At 38.4% G+C, this 17,311-nt stretch overlaps 2 protein-coding genes across 6 annotated transcripts; both read right to left on the bottom strand.

Annotated features, from left to right (window-relative positions):
* Nucleotides 1-95: 95 nt before the first annotated feature.
* Nucleotides 96-13,200, bottom strand: dnm1l (dynamin 1-like). Of its 4 annotated transcripts, XM_032588255.1 has the most exons (20): nt 12,821-13,200; nt 10,462-10,606; nt 10,151-10,180; nt 8,720-8,766; nt 8,188-8,259; nt 8,011-8,097; nt 6,575-6,737; nt 6,313-6,433; nt 6,068-6,199; nt 4,938-5,144; nt 4,726-4,846; nt 4,480-4,635; nt 4,293-4,382; nt 4,120-4,212; nt 3,956-4,009; nt 3,708-3,779; nt 2,934-3,110; nt 2,198-2,307; nt 1,927-2,086; nt 96-540 (listed from the first exon to the last, which is right to left on the bottom strand). In XM_032588255.1, the coding sequence occupies exons 1-20, from the start codon at nt 12,920-12,922 to the stop codon at nt 484-486; spliced, it is 2,196 nt and encodes a 731-aa protein (XP_032444146.1). In that variant the 5' UTR covers nt 12,923-13,200; the 3' UTR covers nt 96-483. The 4 variants fall into 4 exon arrangements, with proteins under 4 accessions (XP_032444146.1, XP_032444156.1, XP_032444162.1 ...); XM_032588265.1 differs by lacking the exon at nt 10,151-10,180 and having other exon boundaries at nt 12,821-13,194; XM_032588271.1 differs by lacking the exon at nt 3,708-3,779 and having other exon boundaries at nt 12,821-13,194.
* Nucleotides 13,201-14,112: 912 nt separating this feature from the next.
* On the bottom strand, nt 14,113-17,010 carry dnajb9a (DnaJ heat shock protein family (Hsp40) member B9a). 2 transcript variants are annotated; one of them, XM_032588300.1, is made up of 3 exons: nt 16,848-17,010; nt 16,337-16,567; nt 14,113-15,427 (listed from the first exon to the last, which is right to left on the bottom strand). In XM_032588300.1, exons 2-3 carry the CDS (start codon nt 16,551-16,553, stop codon nt 15,006-15,008), a joined length of 639 nt encoding a protein of 212 aa, XP_032444191.1. In that variant the 5' UTR covers nt 16,554-16,567; nt 16,848-17,010; the 3' UTR covers nt 14,113-15,005. The 2 variants fall into 2 exon arrangements, with proteins under 2 accessions (XP_032444191.1, XP_032444198.1); XM_032588307.1 differs by having other exon boundaries at nt 16,839-17,008.
* Between the last annotated feature and the right edge of the window lie 301 nt (nt 17,011-17,311).

Genomic DNA, 17,311 nt, shown 5'->3' on the forward strand with positions numbered 1-17,311 from the left:
AATATTAAAAAGGAACCAAAAGTGTTATTAGATCCAAATGATCATTTAAAGGTAATACATTCTGGTAACTTTTAATAAAGAGTGGACGCTTTTAGTACAGTTTAATCATTTATAGCTTTTATTTAAATCTAAAATAAGAGCAGAAGTTTCCCAGCAAGACTCCACACAGTGGCGACATAAAATTTCTCATGTTTCTGCTTTTGGTTACTTTAAGAAAAATATAATCTGGGACTACAGTATGCGTGTAATGCTGATAAAGAGGGGCTACCACACACCATCCCCTATTTATGGACAGTCCTCGCTGTTCTGTACATTACAATTTTATACTGGTGAGGAACACTTCCAACGTCAGTGCATTTTTCAAGTGGTCTCATAGTTCCGAGGTGCATCGTGATTCAGTCGGAGGGGATGCTGGAGACGGATGGTCTGTGAGGATGACGGTCCCAGAAGCCATGAACGGTACTTGATGAAGAGTGGCGATGCTCACCACATGTGGGTTTCTCTGATCTCTGCAATCACCTGGCTGGCTTTCTGCAAAGCCTGGACACACAGGGACACGACAACAGAGGAGCATTAGACATCCCTAATATCACACACGCGTTGGTGCATGAAACACAGCGTTTTTACATAAAACATTTAAAGTCAACAGTGTTTTTCTTGTTTGGTTTTTTTGGTGTGGGCGTAGGGGAATATGTAAGTCTAAAATTAAAGTATAATATTGTAGAAAACGATTTTATATTTGTAAAAGTGATGCAGCATTTATATAAATTTATTAATTTTAAAGATTATGGTATACAGTTAGGGCTGGACGATGTGACTGAAAAACATATCGTATAAGTGTTTCATCTCAGTCGATGTCGATGATTATTCATTAGTTTTTTTGTTTTAAATATCTGAAATGTCAGGTTGGTGGTAGGACCTTTCCTGATTTATCTACAGTTTTCACTCCACGCCGTTGTTTTTTAAAATTTTTAAGCAGTTATGAGGCATGATGGAGGAACTTTGAAACGCTCCTACACTAGTTGCTCAACAGATTGTTGCTAGGTAACCAAAGAGTGAGTGAGTGAGATGGTGCCACCAACCTTCCTTAGCTAGCCATGAGAGGTTGACTATCTCAAGTCTTTCCTCTACCAACATCCCCGAATGCTGTGTTGGGGTCTGGATTAAAGTTCAGTGAAATTGTTGAATATTCTAAAGGACCCATTTTTACTAATATTGATCACGTGTCTATCACGGTATATATATTGTTATTGATTTATTGACCTGCCCCATATACAGCTACTGAAAACTGAAAATCCCGTCTCAGAAATATGTCGACATATTTCTGAGACATGTAAACATGAAGTGCCAGGGATGAACTTTCAGAAATAACTGCATCATTGTGGTGCAACATGGCTACATGAAGCCTGTGGCTTAAATCAACATCTCCCTAAAGCTTGTTGGCAGAGAGAAGTATGAAGCGCTCAGATTTTCTTAAAGCACCTGTATTGACTTTTGACTCCATGAAACCAAATGCAGCAACCAGCAAATGACAAAACATCAAAATCTTCACTGACTGGAAGCTTCACTTATGAGCTCAAATGCTTGAGGTCTAACATTTGCTTTCACCCGATAAGAAGCCTTCGAACCTTTAAGCCAGTGTTTCCCAACCCTGGTCCTCAAGGCACACTGTATGTTTTAGGTATATCCTTGCTTCAGTCCAGCTGATTTCAATTGATGACTGATTAACAGGCGTTTGTTGAACTGCAATCAGTTGAATCAGGCACATTAAAGCAGGGAAACCTCTAAAACATGTAGGACAGTGTGCCTTGAGGACCACAGTTGGGAAACGGTGCTTTAAGCAACGACCTGTCTTACACTGACCTTTAAAAAAATTATATCAAACCTCTCATCTAATTGACACCAACTGCATAAAGAACGTGTCACCTTTAGCATGTCGGCGGCCTCGTTGCGTCTCTGAGCCATGTCCTCAGACTCTGTCAGCAGGTCATTCAGCAGGGTGGTCTTGTATAACTGACCCACCAGCTCGCTCTGCAGGCAGTCCTTCACATGGTTCACCAGGAAGTGCATCACAGCCTTTGGTACACTGAGTTCAAACAATGATTTAGGTCAGGCAGTAAGTAGATATTGCAATTTTTACCACTTATTTACTATGGTTAGCATATAAATAAAATTTTTAAAAAACCCATCTGTGTACCTGTCTTGGATATTTTTCCGAACAATAAGGAAGTATGACTTGATGAGTCTCTCGATGACCTCGCAGTCTCTCTGCTCCCGAGCAGACAGTTTTCTGGATACTGGCACAGGCTGGTGACAAAAGGATGAAAATTAGCTTCTTGATCCTCTTGACACTTATTCAAAAGCATTTATACAATAAATAAACAAAAAATACACAGACTATTGTCTTTTTCACATTTCAGTGTCACAAATCAAAGGGAAACAATCACAATATACATATTTTACAAAAATGTTTAAACCTTTGTTGCTCATGTGGGGTAACGGAACAAATCTTTGTCAGAATAACAAACTTGTCTGCCGTCCAGTTATTTTATCTCTCTGTTTACAATTCAAGTCAAAACTCTATTTTGGTCTCAAAACACTTTGTAGAAAAGTAGAACAATGTCTCTTTGTTCTTTATTAAGTGGTCACAAAGTAAGGAGACTGCCCACTAATGTCAGCAGCATGCAACAACAAATACATACGGCTTAATTTTATTTCCTCATAGATCCAAAAGTTACCTGTAATTGTGTACAAGGTGCATATATTTTTGGATTCCACAAAGATTTTTCTTTAAAATCAGACATTTATTACAGCAAATTTAGCCAACTTGTGGTTGCTTCAGAATACATATTAACATCTGCAGCCATATTTCATTGCTATGGAAAAAAATAACTTTGAAATTCTGACCAGTTAAGCCAGTTCAGAGAACTTACCACATCCAGCAGGTTGACAGCGTGGCCCCTCTGAGGGCTGATGGAGGGTAGAGGTTGGGGCGTCGTCCTGTCAGTCGGTAGACCCTCCTCTCCTTTCTTGAACATGCCTCTCCAGTTGCCCGTGCCTCCATCTCCCTGCTCACTAACAGAACCGCTCTGAAGGCTAGCAGCTGCTGCCTACGTTGAGAAGACATAAGAGAAGAAACGATTGTCAAAGGCTCAATAGCATGAGGAAGATGGGGGGGAAGAGGGTAAAATACACAACCGATCAAAATCAAACCATGCCAACTTTCAGCATGCCAAAAGTTCTCCTGACAACAAAAAAAGTTCAAGATATCTACTTTCAAGAGGCACAAAAAAAAACAGGCTGAAAAAAATAAATGCAATAGTAAAGCAAATATCCTTTGGTCAGATTCATGCTTTTTTATGTTCACATTATTGGTCACATGTCAGTTCAGAATAGATTCAAGAGGAAAGATAAGGATGAAATGTTATGCTGTGATCGTTGCAGCATGCTCTCTGTGGACAAATTTAACATTTAGAGTGACCCGCCAACGTATTCACGAACCTATTAGCGTCTTAGCAGGCTAGAACTTGAAAATGTAGTATTTGACTTTTACATTGTAAACCAACACAAATCTGCCGCATTTCTCAACACCTGAATTCACTAATAAATCTTAAAAATGGCTGCATGAGTTTGAAAGCAAATAAAAGCACAGTTTTCAGTTTACGGGAAAACAGATGCAAAGTATGCAGCAACTGAAAATGACACACCTTCGTGGCCTCTCCTTCCAGGGCAAGAGGCTCAGAGGGGGACACAGACTGCCCAACGGGACTTTTAAAGGACTAAAAGCAAACCAGAGGAAGAACAGAGCGAATAGAAAACAGGCTAAAGCTACAACGATCAGGAGCTACAGATATCAGACAGAAGCCATTAGAAATTGGCAAAATAAAGAACATTAAACTGTACGAATGACAAATCCTATCGAGCTTTTAAGAAAACGTTCACAGGCAGAGTGTACCTTATCTCTGGGAACGGAGGGAGGCAAGTCTCTCATTCTGCTGCGTCTCTGCTCCTAAAAAAGTTAAATTATATTAGAAGCATTGCTCTAGAAGCACAAACAAAGTGCTGCCACCACCATTAAAGAATCCTACAGACAAAAAAATTTAAATCTAATTTTCTTACATCTAGATTATTGTTCATGAGGCCAATGGCATCTGCAAAGTCGGGGTGTTTGGTGTTGATGTAGGATAGCTCAATGGCAACCAGGTTATGAACCTGAAGAGAAATTCGAAAATAAAACTGATCAGATTTAAAACTCCAATAGAATGCTCACCGGTGATCAATAAGACTCTGACCATGTCATTTGTGACTGGAAGTCTCCTTCTGAGGAGGGATGTGACCACCTCCACGATGGCATCATGGAGTTTTGGAAATCTTAATAATTCCTGCAAAGAGGAAAGGAAGTCAGGAAGGTTAGCACGCATGTTTTATTGTTTGTGCATTCCCAGCATGCCTTTGGGTGTTTCTGAGGGTATTCCTCGCCTGTGTGCTGTAATTGCTGCAGTGCTGGATGATCCTCTGCATCTCCTCGTGAACCAGCTCGACACAACGCAGACTGGGCTCCTCCAGGCGTTTGATCTGCCGCTTCACCAGCAGCTCAAACGAAACCTCGGGCACGAACAAAGCGGGCCTCGGCCCCTGTCAAGAGAGATTCAAACCGTGACCCGTCCTGCAGACCCCGCTTGAGACGAAGATCATGACAGAAAAATGCAGCGAAAAACCCCCCACCGTTGCATTCCTGATTGCCGTCAGCACGTCGATGGTGGTCAGGCCGCCCAGTGGATCCACAGACTCCAAAGTGCGACCGAACGTCTCGTGGAAAATATAACAGATTCTTGCGCCGCCACATCTGAAAAAATATATATATTTTAAACTTTAAAGATTCGTTTAAAATTTAAGAATCCATTTGTGAATTTCCCAGACTTAGAAGTGCAACTCACAGCTCGGCTGTCTCGATGTACTTGGCCGTGCCCTCTATGGTGTTGCAGTACTCTGCAGCAAACTTGGTGATGAGCTGCAGCAAGGTGGCGCTCTTGTCCTCGACGGGCTCACCGTAGCTGTTCAGCAGAGACTGGTACTGCGCCGCCAGAACGTTGATCCTCGTCTTCAGCTCGGGAAGGCAGTCTCTGATGTGATGCATCAGCAACCTACGATGACAAAACACGTGAGTACAGCCAGGTTAGCAAGCTGCAATTTAACTGTTCATAATTAAAATGTAGAAGTTAAGCAGTTGAAAGAGAACAAACACTCCTCATTGGTCATTTTATCCCTTAAAGCATGTGCGTCAAACTCCAGGAAATATCGCAAATATTTACAAATCCAGTTGGCCATAGCTTTTTATGTAACCCTCTAAGATCTAGACAAAACATTAAGAGTGCTTAGATATTATTTTATCAATCGAATCAATGCCCAATTATATCAATCAGTCCCTCCAGTTTCTTGAAAATTATTGTGGAAGTTTGTGCAAAAACAACAAGTCCCCGCACTTTTCGCATTAATAGGTAATTGGGAGTTTATTGCAGTTTTTCTCATAAATTCTTACTTGGATCAAACAGCTGCCTCAGCCTTAATTAATGTCAGATTATAGTCCATGAGCTATACAGCGAGTAATAAAAAGTTGCATTTACCGACATAAATAAGCACAAATATTGCAAATATTTCCAAATTAGCACCACAAACATTTAAATTTTTATTGCAAAAAAAAAAAAAAAACATCACAAAACATTCATGAAATCCTGGAGGGACTGAAAAGATCTTCAATATTATTTGATTTTAAGAATTCATTGAGATTTTAACAGTTTGTGAACATGTTTTATCAATACATCCTGGTACAAGTGGCCCTTTAAGGGCATTCATAATCTTGATCTGGCCCAAAACAAAAATGAGTTTGACACCCCTGCCTTAAAAGGATTAATTGAATCACCTTTCTTGGATCGTTCAAACCAGTTTGGTTTTTTTGGGCAATAATAATCCAGATTAGTTCAAATGTTTTAAAACACACCCAATTGAACAGAACACTGTTAACCATTGCGTGTATATGTAATCTATCACTGGATTTTAAGTTGTATACCTGTTTAATGTTCTAGCCAGAAACTTATTTCCATTTCTGTTTGCGAGAGACGGGTACTTCTTTTGTAGGAAGCCATGTTCATCACGAATGGAATCCGCCACTAATTTCTTTTGATTGATGTCCAACTGACTCCTGGGGAAAAGCACAAAAGCAGCCATCAGAATGTGTTGAGTTGTTTGTTTCTGTTTTCTACTATTATTGCCGGGAATAGAGCTGTATATGAGCGCGAGATGTTCCGGTAATACCTGTTAACTACTCCAATAATACCCAGTTTGACAGGGATGACTCTGCCCATCAGAACATCCATGGCATCTGTGCCGGCATCCATAAGATCCAGCTTGGTCACCACAGCGAGGGTCCTCCTTCCTGAACATAAAAGACACACCCATGAAGTTCAAACACAGCAGGGAATTCAGACCCGCATGACTCAGAGGGGGAAAAAAAAAAACCACAACGCGACGTCAAAACAGACGGGGGACAGGAAAACAAAACAAAGATGGCATTTACCGTCTGGGTCGACCTCTCGGGCCACCTTTAGAGCCTCTGACGTCGCCATGTCGGTGTTGGCAGCAGTCACAGCCAGGATTATGGAGTTAGGGTTGGAGATGTGTCTTAGAATCAGCTCCCTGATCTGGATCTCTATGTCATTAGGTTGGTCCCCCACTGGTACCTATATAAAGAAATAAAGGTTTGAAACCAAAAGGCAGTGAAATGGCCCCGTTAGACCTAAGCTAACATGTTCCAATTGATCATAAGTTATTTATTTGTATTTGATCTTTTTTTGAATAAGACCAAACTTAAAATGTTATTAATTTTCTTATATTTTGACTAAGTATGTTCAATAAATCCTAGCTTGCAAGATATGTTTTCTATTGTTGTCTGTGCCTTTAAGTGGAAACAAATTTAAATGGAAGCATACATGCACAGCAGAATACAGCAGAATAATAAATGAAAATAGATTACATGTTTGCTGTATTTATAAAGAAAATTTGTAAGGAAAAATCTAAATTGAGCAACAAATTTGTATAATTACACAGTCGTAACTGATTAAATTAGACTAATGTTGAAAAACTTAAATTAACCTGCAAATACTAATTTATTGCAGTAAATTAAACTGCAATAATCAACAGGTCATGAAAAGCTGTGTTGCTGCAGTAAACTAAAAATTGTTGGAAGCCTTAAGCAAGACGTAGTAAAATGCAATAGAAATGTACTAAACATAGGGATCACTTTTAAAATTTGTCTTTTAATTTAAGTTGCAAATATCTATTATGAATTTATCCATTTGTAGGATTTGGGGATTTTCTTTTAAAAATGTAAAAGTGCATAATAAACAGAACTTCTTTGGAATGTCTTATTTGACAGGACAGAGGATAATGAACAAAAAACACTTTTAGCATCCAGAAGAGAAAATGCTTTCGAAAAATCTGTGAGAGCTTTCTGAGGTACATGGTTGTTGTAAAATGTATATTTTACAACAAGGCTATCAGTCCTCGATGCAGCCGTTCAGGGATCAATACCAACCTTAGAACTGTTGCTGTGTATTTTTTCAGCATCCATTGTGATGCTTTCAGTTTAGCATTTTAAGGAAATGCATCTTTCATTCCTCCTCGTCAGACATTTTGTGGGTACAGCTAATGAAACTATAACTAAACAGGGGAGGGGCTTGTATATGACCGTGGTGTCCATCAACCAGATATTTTATTAATGTGTAATTGTGGATACTCTGAGATGGGAACCTGCACACAAGATTTCATTAATGGTACATGAAATCTTTTCTACAATCATTTCTGCACCCAAATCTATACCTGTTTTTGAAAAATAAGACTAAATTGCCCAATTAAAAAGGCAACTAAAGGAATTTTACAATTTCCATACACTACATAAAAAAAATTACACATCTATGCTGGAGATTTTCAAAGCGAGACCAAAACTTATCTTACTTTTGTGATGCCAGGAAGGTCCACTAGTGTGAGGTTCACAACATGTGGAGAGAAGATTTTCAGGTGAATGGGTTCATCACTAATACCCTGAAACAAAAATGCCAAGATTAATCATTTTCAATGAAAATGTTCAAGCGATGTGGCTTTTTTAAAATTTTTATTCCTTTCTAAGCCTACCTTGTTATTACCCGTAATTCTTTCCGTCTCTGCTTCAATCTCTTTCCTCATCTCCTCAAAGTCTGCGTAGATCTGAAAGTGAATGTTAACCACAGGATGTAAGGACAGCAGAAACAGACGGCATCCATTCAAGTAGAATTTTTAAACAAAGATGAAGGAAAGGAGCAAAAATGAAAACACAATATTAAAAAAGAAACCCCCTAATATCTTTATTATTAGGCTGTGAGTGCATTAAGAACCACCTTTTATGGAACTTAACCATGAAGGACATTTACTGTCCAGCCAAATATATTTTTAGCAGTTAAAAGGAGACCATCGACTCTTATTACAGGTTATAGATCTTGTGCTACACTTGTAGAAGTACCACAAATAGCCTGATGTAGCTAATCATTAAGTAGTATGGTATTAATAGAAGACAGGGACTATATTCAGATGTAATAATATAATATTCAGACATGTATACACAGCAGACTACTAACAGAAACTTAATAAAGAGGAAAGGAAAGCAAGGAGAAACGTTGGTAAATTCTACCTTGTTTTTGGTGTGCAAGAATTTACCCCATTCATCTCCCTCGATGCCTGAAGAAACACAAAGATAAGATCGGATATGGTCATGAAAACATGGCTGCCGCTATGGCAACAGTCCCCTTGTGAATGTCCTCTGGGAGGATTTTTCTCACAGCAAAGACGGAATGGAAAAACTAAAACTAAACATGGACAGCTGCAAAGCTCACAACAAAAAAACTTGGATGTGTTTACACAATGAAGGCATAACAAAAAAAAATGCTGTCAAAGGGAAGAAAAAAGAAGAAGAAATGAAACAGACACGAGACACAGGAGCACAATACATAGAGCTATTTACATTTATTGGCACCTCTAACAATTCTTTTATTAGAATTGTAACTGAACCAGTTTCTAATTTATACTTTTTTTAAGTTGATCAATGTATTATGTATTAATTCATACAATTCTAGAGCATAAATGTGATGCTCACTTTTTTGTTACTCGCCCTTATGATGGGAAAAGATCCAAATTTATCTTGCTATCACGCTCAGAGGGCAGAATGGTAAGAAACACGAATAAAACTCCTCATTAGACTCATCTTGGAATCACCAACTTCCACAGAAAACGTTAGACACTATAGCTGTGTAGGAGTAAAGGCAAAACAAAAAAAAGATAAATGTAAACAAATGGAGTTTACTGAACTAATGTGACATACACTTTGGTCAAATGAGAATAAGTTTGAACCTTTAAGTAACAAACACTCGAGGTTGGTCTGACAGCAGACAGTTAGGTATGGATGAGGATCTGTAATGCTGTGGGTTGTTTTACTTCTAAAAGGTAAAACTAGAGTGGGAGCCTTGGTGGAGAGCATATCACGTCACAAAACAGGAGGAATTTTTTAATAATCTGGTACAATCTGCCAGGAAACTAACCAGTGGTTGTCACATTACTGCTGAATAATGATCCAAAACATAAGGCCAAATTAATACAGAAATGGTTCATCAGAGATAGAAATCAATCTTCTTCTTCTACCGCATTCTCAGTCCCCAGACGGCAAAGCGATTGAAAACCTGTGTGTCATGCTGAAGAATGACACAGGTTCCTAAGAAGGAACCTGCGATCTGCAAGATCCAGCAGGATTGTGCAACAAGCAATGATCAAAGAGACCCTCCATCTGTATGCACCAACTTTGCAAAAAGTTCGAGGAAAAGCCAAAGTGCAAAAGAGGGCTGTACAAAGTATTTTTTTAAAGCAATTATTTCTTGATATTGGATTTGTTTTACCCATTGAATAGATAGATGTATTTTACTGAAATTAAAAGGTAGAATTATTTGCAATAAATGTATTACTTTAAACAGCTACAAAAATAGGAGGGAGGGTGAAGCAAAAAGGGCAAACAGCTGAGCAAGTGGGATGGGTTCACAGGTGGGGGTGTAATCTAGAAAACAGAAAAGGAGACCTTTGTAAAGGCGGCCATTTTTCTTGGTTGCTGTGGTTAAAGAGAGACAGAAAGGTTAGGCTTTCTGCAGCATCTGAGTGATAGTGAAGCAATGCAGCATCACTCTGAGGCAAATCCCAGAGGAACAGGAAAGCATTAAAGACTAAATGTAGCTGTTCAAAGAGCTTTCAGACAGTTAAAAAAATCAAAGCCACCTACAGAAAGACAGGCATACCAGTATTCTGGCCATAAAATATATTTAAATAAATAGCACATAACTAACTGAAATCAGTCAAGTTTTAAAAAGGAGGAAGAGGTGACGGTTATGTTACCATTCTCTTCATTGGTTTTCCTGCGATCCTCTGCGTCAATGTGTACAAGCTGGAGGATGAGAGGCCGACGCGTCACGACGCCGGTTCCGCGCGGTAGGATGTCCCGGCCGACTAGGCTCTCTAAAACAGAGCTCTTCCCACTGCTCTGTGGACAACAGCAACAACATTATAAAGACTGGTAAACAGCAGCATCTAGACGTGACTAATGGGACACACAAATCATTTCTTGACAGGAAAGACCAGTCCCAACATGCAAATAATAAAAGAGAACATATGTGGCTGCTGGTTACACCTACGGTGGCATTTCATTCCATCTTTCAGGACACTTCTACTGCACAGAGGAGATAGGGCTAAAAATGAACCCATTATTCGTGTAGAGATTCCTAAATGAGTCATTACTTGAGGGTTGGACTAGTAAGTGATTCAAGACATTTAGCTGTAATCACATAAGAAAAGCACTGCAGACAATAAGTGTGAGCATAAGGGTGGAGTTGCCCTAAAATGTTCCACTAGGTTTATGACAAAGTCCAGCAAAGATGAGAAGCATCTCTTTCCTTGTTGGTTTCATTAATTTTAGGCCTTAAAAAGTTTTAAATACATGAAAATTTCCCACAAAATGCCTCAAAATATATCTTAAATTTGATTGCTTTTACCATCATCTTTTTAAAAATGGTATTAGTTTTTGGGAGGGGAAAATAAATGAATTAATTGCACTTATTCCCTGGGGACATCAGGAGTCATCAAGCAGCTACAGAGCCACAGGTCCATTGTTATGGACGCATCAATAAATCAGACGGTTTCCCTATGATTGGCTCTAATCAGAACGTCTAATACAAAAAACATCTGACATTTTTCACACGTTCCATTTTTACATCGACACTAAGAACTCTGCATAAAAACACATCAGCATGCACATTATTAAGTAGAGAAAAAACCTCAGTGATAATGATATTTTGTTCATTTTCTCTTGGATTCAAAGCTATAACCACTATGAAAGGACAATTATCACATGTTCTCCTTTACGTATTACGGCCCTAATAAACGTCGGAACTAATCAAAATCTCAATCAGTGTGGCTGAAAAACTGAAAATGTAATTAGCTGGGAAAAGCCCTTATTGGTGCATCTTTATGCTGATATACAGTACACACCTTCTCATTGAATTCAATGAGAAAGTGTGTCCAAACTTTTGGTCTGTACTGTACTTTCCTCATATCTTCAGGATTCCTTAATAATAATAATAATAATAATAGCAAAAATAATTTCACTTCTAAAACTAGCTAACTTTCTTATTTAAGCAATTAAATTCAAACCATTTTGTTATATTCTCATTGAGACACTTGTTTATAAATAACTGTTATGAAGTGCACTTGTACACTGCAGGAAGTTGCTGAAGTAAGGCAGGTAATCTGGTTGTACAAGCCCACATATCGAATATCAGGACAGAAAAATACCAACTTGAGTTGGTAAAGTCACATTTAACTTCAAGTTAGCACGGAAGTGAAATGTAAATTATTATGTTACTTATTCTTGTTACTTATTATTAATGCAGGTCCTGAACAAAAATTACTACGGTGACAAAAGGTGAGTTTACGGAAACCCTGTCTTATTTACTTTGTAGAAGAGGAACAAATGAGATAGTGGCCGTTCAGGTAATGTTCTTTAGAGAACATTGATTACACCAAGCAAACATTACAAACTCTTTCACCTAGCCTTCTCTCCATGACAACCTAGGATAGAAGCCAAACTGTCTTAGGGTATTACATCCTATTAGCAACCAAGTGAAGGTAAATCTCTTAGACAAAACCTGCCACTTTAAACCAATTAGCCTCTAATGTTGACACACGTTAGCTACTACCACATTCTAAACTATAATAGCTTACTTAGTTGATAAATAGGGTACTCTAAAATGCATTTATTGTTGTTTGACGTACCCTGAACTCTCAAATGAACAAAAAGTATCATTAATGCGAACGGTGAATGAAAACAAACAGAGCTTGTACCTAGCTAAACTAGTACGGGAGTAAAACGGTAAAAAAAAACAAAAAACAAAAAAAAAACAGCAGTTTTAATGCTAATGACTGGTAACGTAAATACACGTTCAGGCCAACTGTCAATAACAGTTCACAATAAGCAAAGGCAGCTAATGCTAACCTAGCTCTAGCGGCAATTATTCAAATAGAACATGTAACAACAGTGTACAGTCAAGTGAGTTAGTTTATTGATACGGTGTATGGCTGAAAATGAAAGGGGGAAAAAAATCAGCCAAACAGCTGAAAAATGTAACACCAAACAGCCACAACAATTAGTTTACGCAGGCTGGAAAACTTGCTAGCCTTTAAGCACAGAGACGTTTCTCACCTGGGTTCCAACAACAACTATCTGGGGCAGCTGAATGATATCCGCACCGACTGTGTTAAATACGTCTTGCAGCTTATTAATGACGGGTATAAGGGCCTCCATTAGCGCCGATCCCAGAACCGAACTGTCTTCCAAAGAACTTTTCTTCACATGAAACCACACGGGGACAAAGTCATTCAATGCCCCCTTCGCTAATGCTACGTTCGACTGTTGGATTTGGCAGCAACTGCGCAAACAGTTTGACGGAGCTGCATTGTGGGAGTTGCAGTTCAGGAAGTACCGTTCAACGTTCGGGGGATAATGGAGGGCTTGTTTGAAGAAGGCTAAACTACAACTCCAACGGTTGATTTCGTCACATGTACCGCACCAATCAAAAAGCAAATCGCCTCTCCGTCACCTCCTATCCCCCACCCATTCACCAAGCGACGGTCTCTATGCATCAAAATATTTACCTAAACGTAAATATTGCGTTTTTAATCACATACTGCCAGTGTGATTAAAAAATATATAACATTTTTTAAAAATTCCATTCAACAAGCTTAAGAGAAATATGCAAATACAACAATAGATTTGAAGTTGTAATTTCTGTGTAACTGTAATAACTGTGGCTTATGGAAAATGTTCATATCATGATCACCAAACTAATAGTTGTAATCAGCTTCTCAATAAAGCTTGTCAACAGGGGTAAGCATAAAATGACTAGGTAGTTGATTTTGGACTTGATAAAACACAATGGATCAATGTGAGCAGGTGACATGGTTTCCAGAATCCTCACCGACTGCACTAACTTTAAACTAAGACCTGTTCATCTGTTGTCTTCTTCCAGACTCTTGGACCTTAATTTTCAAATTAAATACAAAATTTACTCTAATCTGAACAGAAGAAGAGTTTTGGACTAATGGGTAACAGTCTTCAGCTTAGAGGTTTCATATCCTGGCAAAGAAAGTCCCAGCTGTAACATGTCCAACATGTCCCGTTGGTAGGAAGTGATTGATTAGTTTCCTCAGAAAGTGGAGTCTCTGTTGTACAATTTTCACAGTCACAGTGGATGATTGACAATTACCAATAACAGTATAATCCCTGCTGTCAGGTATTTATGGTAAAATGTTTTTTAAAAAAACTAATCAGTTTTTAAATTTAATTAGTCACTCATCTCATCTGTGATTAAAACTTAACTCTAAACCAATAAATAGTTTTGCTCTTACAATTGATTTATATTTATAGTGTCTTCAGATATTTTACAGTAACAAACCAATATATGAAAAGCAGAAATTTATCAACACTGGACAAGCTGGGATTGAAACTAAGAATTTACTTGGCCCCAATAGTTTTATTAGTCAGCATAGATGTTAGGATATACAGCTCATATTCAAGTGACTCAAAAAAAAGAGCAGTTGGACATGCTTTCCAGGTTTTCAACAACATTTCTCCCGATTCAAACAAGCTCTCTGTGGATCTGTCTGATAAGAAGATTAAAGTTAAAAGGAAATAAAGCAATCCCTTGGAAGAAGAGTTTTCAAGAACCGAGACAGGAGGTCCTGCTGTCTACGAATTGAGAATTCATCTTTAGGGTGCATTGTTTTACAGTTCCACTGCCCACAACTTGATGTAAACTCTGACACACAAACATATCTCTGACACTAGAGTTTTCTGTTTCACAGATATTCAAATTACTTTGCACCAAGTGCACTGGAAAAAAAACAACCAAAAAAAAAAAACCGTTGACCATAAACATTGCAATAAAAACATATTTAAAAAAAACCCCATTACTGGCACCATACAATGTAGGAGCGTTTCAAACGGATGTGGAAAAAATGCTGAAACAAAAGTTTAAATAACCAACATGTAGAGGCAGGTAGGTTATTGTGATTCCCGTTTTCCATTTAAAAAACTTCAGGCGTAATGGAAGCCAAAGTGGATCCTAGACTAAAAATAAATGATGTGAGACATGAATTCTTGTCAAAACACCTAGGTGCTTGCTTCATGAAAAAAAAAAGAAAGAAAAACTTTCAACTTACACAAACAGTAAGCAAAACTCACTACATTCATTCACAATAAAGCTTATTTGAATTTAGAGCAAAGCTATCTCTAAAGTGAGGGTAAGCTTGCAACCCACTTTCTGCTGAATAATCCTGACAACAGCTCATTACCAATCTTGTTGAAGCAATTTAGGTCATAAATTATTTTATGATGCGGTGCAGTCCGTGTAAGTAGTCACCATGTTTCCTCTGCGCTGGGTTACAGTTCTGCAGTGCTGCTTCGTTGTACCGTGAAACCTGCCTTCAGTCTGTTTGGCGTGCCTATCGAAAGTAAACATTCTGTCCATGTCGTCAAACATGTCGTCGAGGATCCCTGCCCCGAAGCCGCCCTGAAAGTGTCTCCTGCGTCTGCTGTGGGACTCTTTGTGGGACTTGGAGTGTTCTTCGAAGTGTCGCCTGTGGCGAGAATGTCTGTTCTGGCTGTAGATGTTGAAGTCCTTAAACATGTCATCAAAGTTGAAGGTGAAAGGTTGGTGGGTGCCTGCTCTTTGCGTCTGCCCTGTGTACATGTCGTCGCCGAACTGATCATACTCTCTTCTTCTGCTCTCATCGGACAGAACTTCATAAGCTGCACCAAACAAAGTGACAAATAATTCAGTCAATGAGGTTGAGAAAAAAACAAAGGTTAATATTACAGGATTCTGTTATATCAACAGGAAGAAAAAAAGTGCATCGGGCACATTTTATATCAACCCACAAAGATGCTTCTCTAACAGTGCCTTGCAAAAAGTATTCATGCTCCATGAACTTTTTCACATTATCATATTACAAACACAAATGTCAAGTGGCACATGATTGTGAAAAGAAACATAGTTTTCAAAGTTATTTTTTAGAAACAGAAATGACGGGCAAGCATTTCGTGTTCAACTCCTGCTACCACCAATATAGGATCCAATTTTTCTCTTGGGAAACATTTTATGCTGGATTAAACAACTAGTGTCACCAAACATTACAAACATGCAAACCCTGAATGCAGAAGTTAAATAATTTGCTAACATTTATTGGAGACCAGGTGGGTCTTCACGATATGGATATTGCGTTGACAATAAAATCACAGTATATTGTGCAGCCCAATCTACTAAGGTTGGAGAACATGTCAACAGGATTGTTATTAGTTGCACACTTAATAAATCTGTAAAAGGAACACAATTATTTACAGAAATACATAAGACATTCCATTAAAGTCTACCTCAAGTCATGTAGGGGAAACAATAAACATGTGGAAGAAAATGTTAAAAGGTTGAAAAGTTACTGCAAGAAACTGCAGCTTGACCTGCAAAGGTTTTAAAACTGCAAACAACCAGTTTGTGGCAAATTTGACGTTAAACAATTGATTGAACAATTAATATAAATAGATATAGATATATATCTATATCTATCTATATATATAGATATATATGTCTGTCTATATGTCATATAGACAGACATATAGATCTGTCTATATCTGTCTATATGTCTGGCTTCACAAACTGCTTACCTTCAGCGATTTCTCTGAATCTTACTTCAGCATCTGGACTCTTGTTCTTGTCGGGGTGAAATTTCATTGCAAGCCTGTGGAAAGCCTTCTTTATCTGGCGTTCTGTTGCACCTTTGGGCACTCCCAGTATATCGTAGTAGTCCTTCTTGGCGAGAATCAGCTCTGTTATCACGAGGACGCACACTGCAAACATCAGGACAGACTGTACAGCTGCCATGGCTACACTGTGCCCTGCATTCAAGAGAAAAAAACGATGATATAATAACAACAATAATAGATATTTGTCATTTTGAACCTGATACCCAGGCAAACATGGTGCAATTATTATTTTTAATGAGAAACTGACAGCTTTATTTTTCGAAATTGGTCCACGTAAAAATAGGACCAACGTGAACAAAAACACCCCAAAATTATTTTCTCTTGGTGATGTAATACAGACTCTCCTAGCATAACCTGCTAACATTAGCTACTGTTCTCACGGACTCCTTCAGGTTAGGCTCACCTCACTCACCTTTCTGCAAGCCAAGTGGCGTCCTCTTTCACAAAATCTTTAGATATCTAACCAAAACATAATGTTGATGTGATGGTATTAATGAACACTACAGACGGAGAGCATTCAAAACCCGGTTACTTCCTTCTTCTTCTTCGCTGGTTTTCTATTCCTCACATCTTTTTGCGACTCCTAGTGGTCATTGCTATCATTACTTCCAGTTCAACTGTTGAAAATATTACCTTTGCGTATATTCAAATTATTAAAAAATTGTGCACTACGAGGACTACTTGTCTTTATGACAAGTAGTTCATTTTATGGTTAGAGGACGCAAAGGCACATCCTCTGAGATTAATCACCAAAACTACAATCCTTATACTGTAACTAAGGTTTTAGCCCCTATACCCCTCCGTCCCCACCACTCACCACTAAATAATGTGGGACAATTTTCTCAACCAATCAGTGACTTCCTTTTATGGGCCAAG

This window comes from Xiphophorus hellerii, chromosome 2 (genome assembly GCF_003331165.1).
Source record: "Xiphophorus hellerii strain 12219 chromosome 2, Xiphophorus_hellerii-4.1, whole genome shotgun sequence".
Lineage (NCBI taxonomy): Eukaryota > Metazoa > Chordata > Actinopteri > Cyprinodontiformes > Poeciliidae > Xiphophorus > Xiphophorus hellerii.

Coding starts and splice junctions, on each gene's coding strand:
- dnm1l (XM_032588255.1), bottom strand. CDS start 12,922: ATGGAGGCCCTTATACCCGTCATTAATAAGCTGCAAGACGTATTTAAC. Junction 6,434..6,574: donor CCGAGAGGTCGACCCAGACG/GTAAATGCCATC, acceptor TTTTATGTTCAG/GAAGGAGGACCCTCGCTGTG. Junction 2,087..2,197: donor CGGAAAAATATCCAAGACAG/GTACACAGATGG, acceptor GTTTGAACTCAG/TGTACCAAAGGCTGTGATGC.
- dnajb9a (XM_032588300.1), bottom strand. CDS start 16,553: ATGGCAGCTGTACAGTCTGTCCTGATGTTTGCAGTGTGCGTCCTCGTG. Junction 15,428..16,336: donor ATTCAGAGAAATCGCTGAAG/GTAAGCAGTTTG, acceptor TGTTTGGTGCAG/CTTATGAAGTTCTGTCCGAT.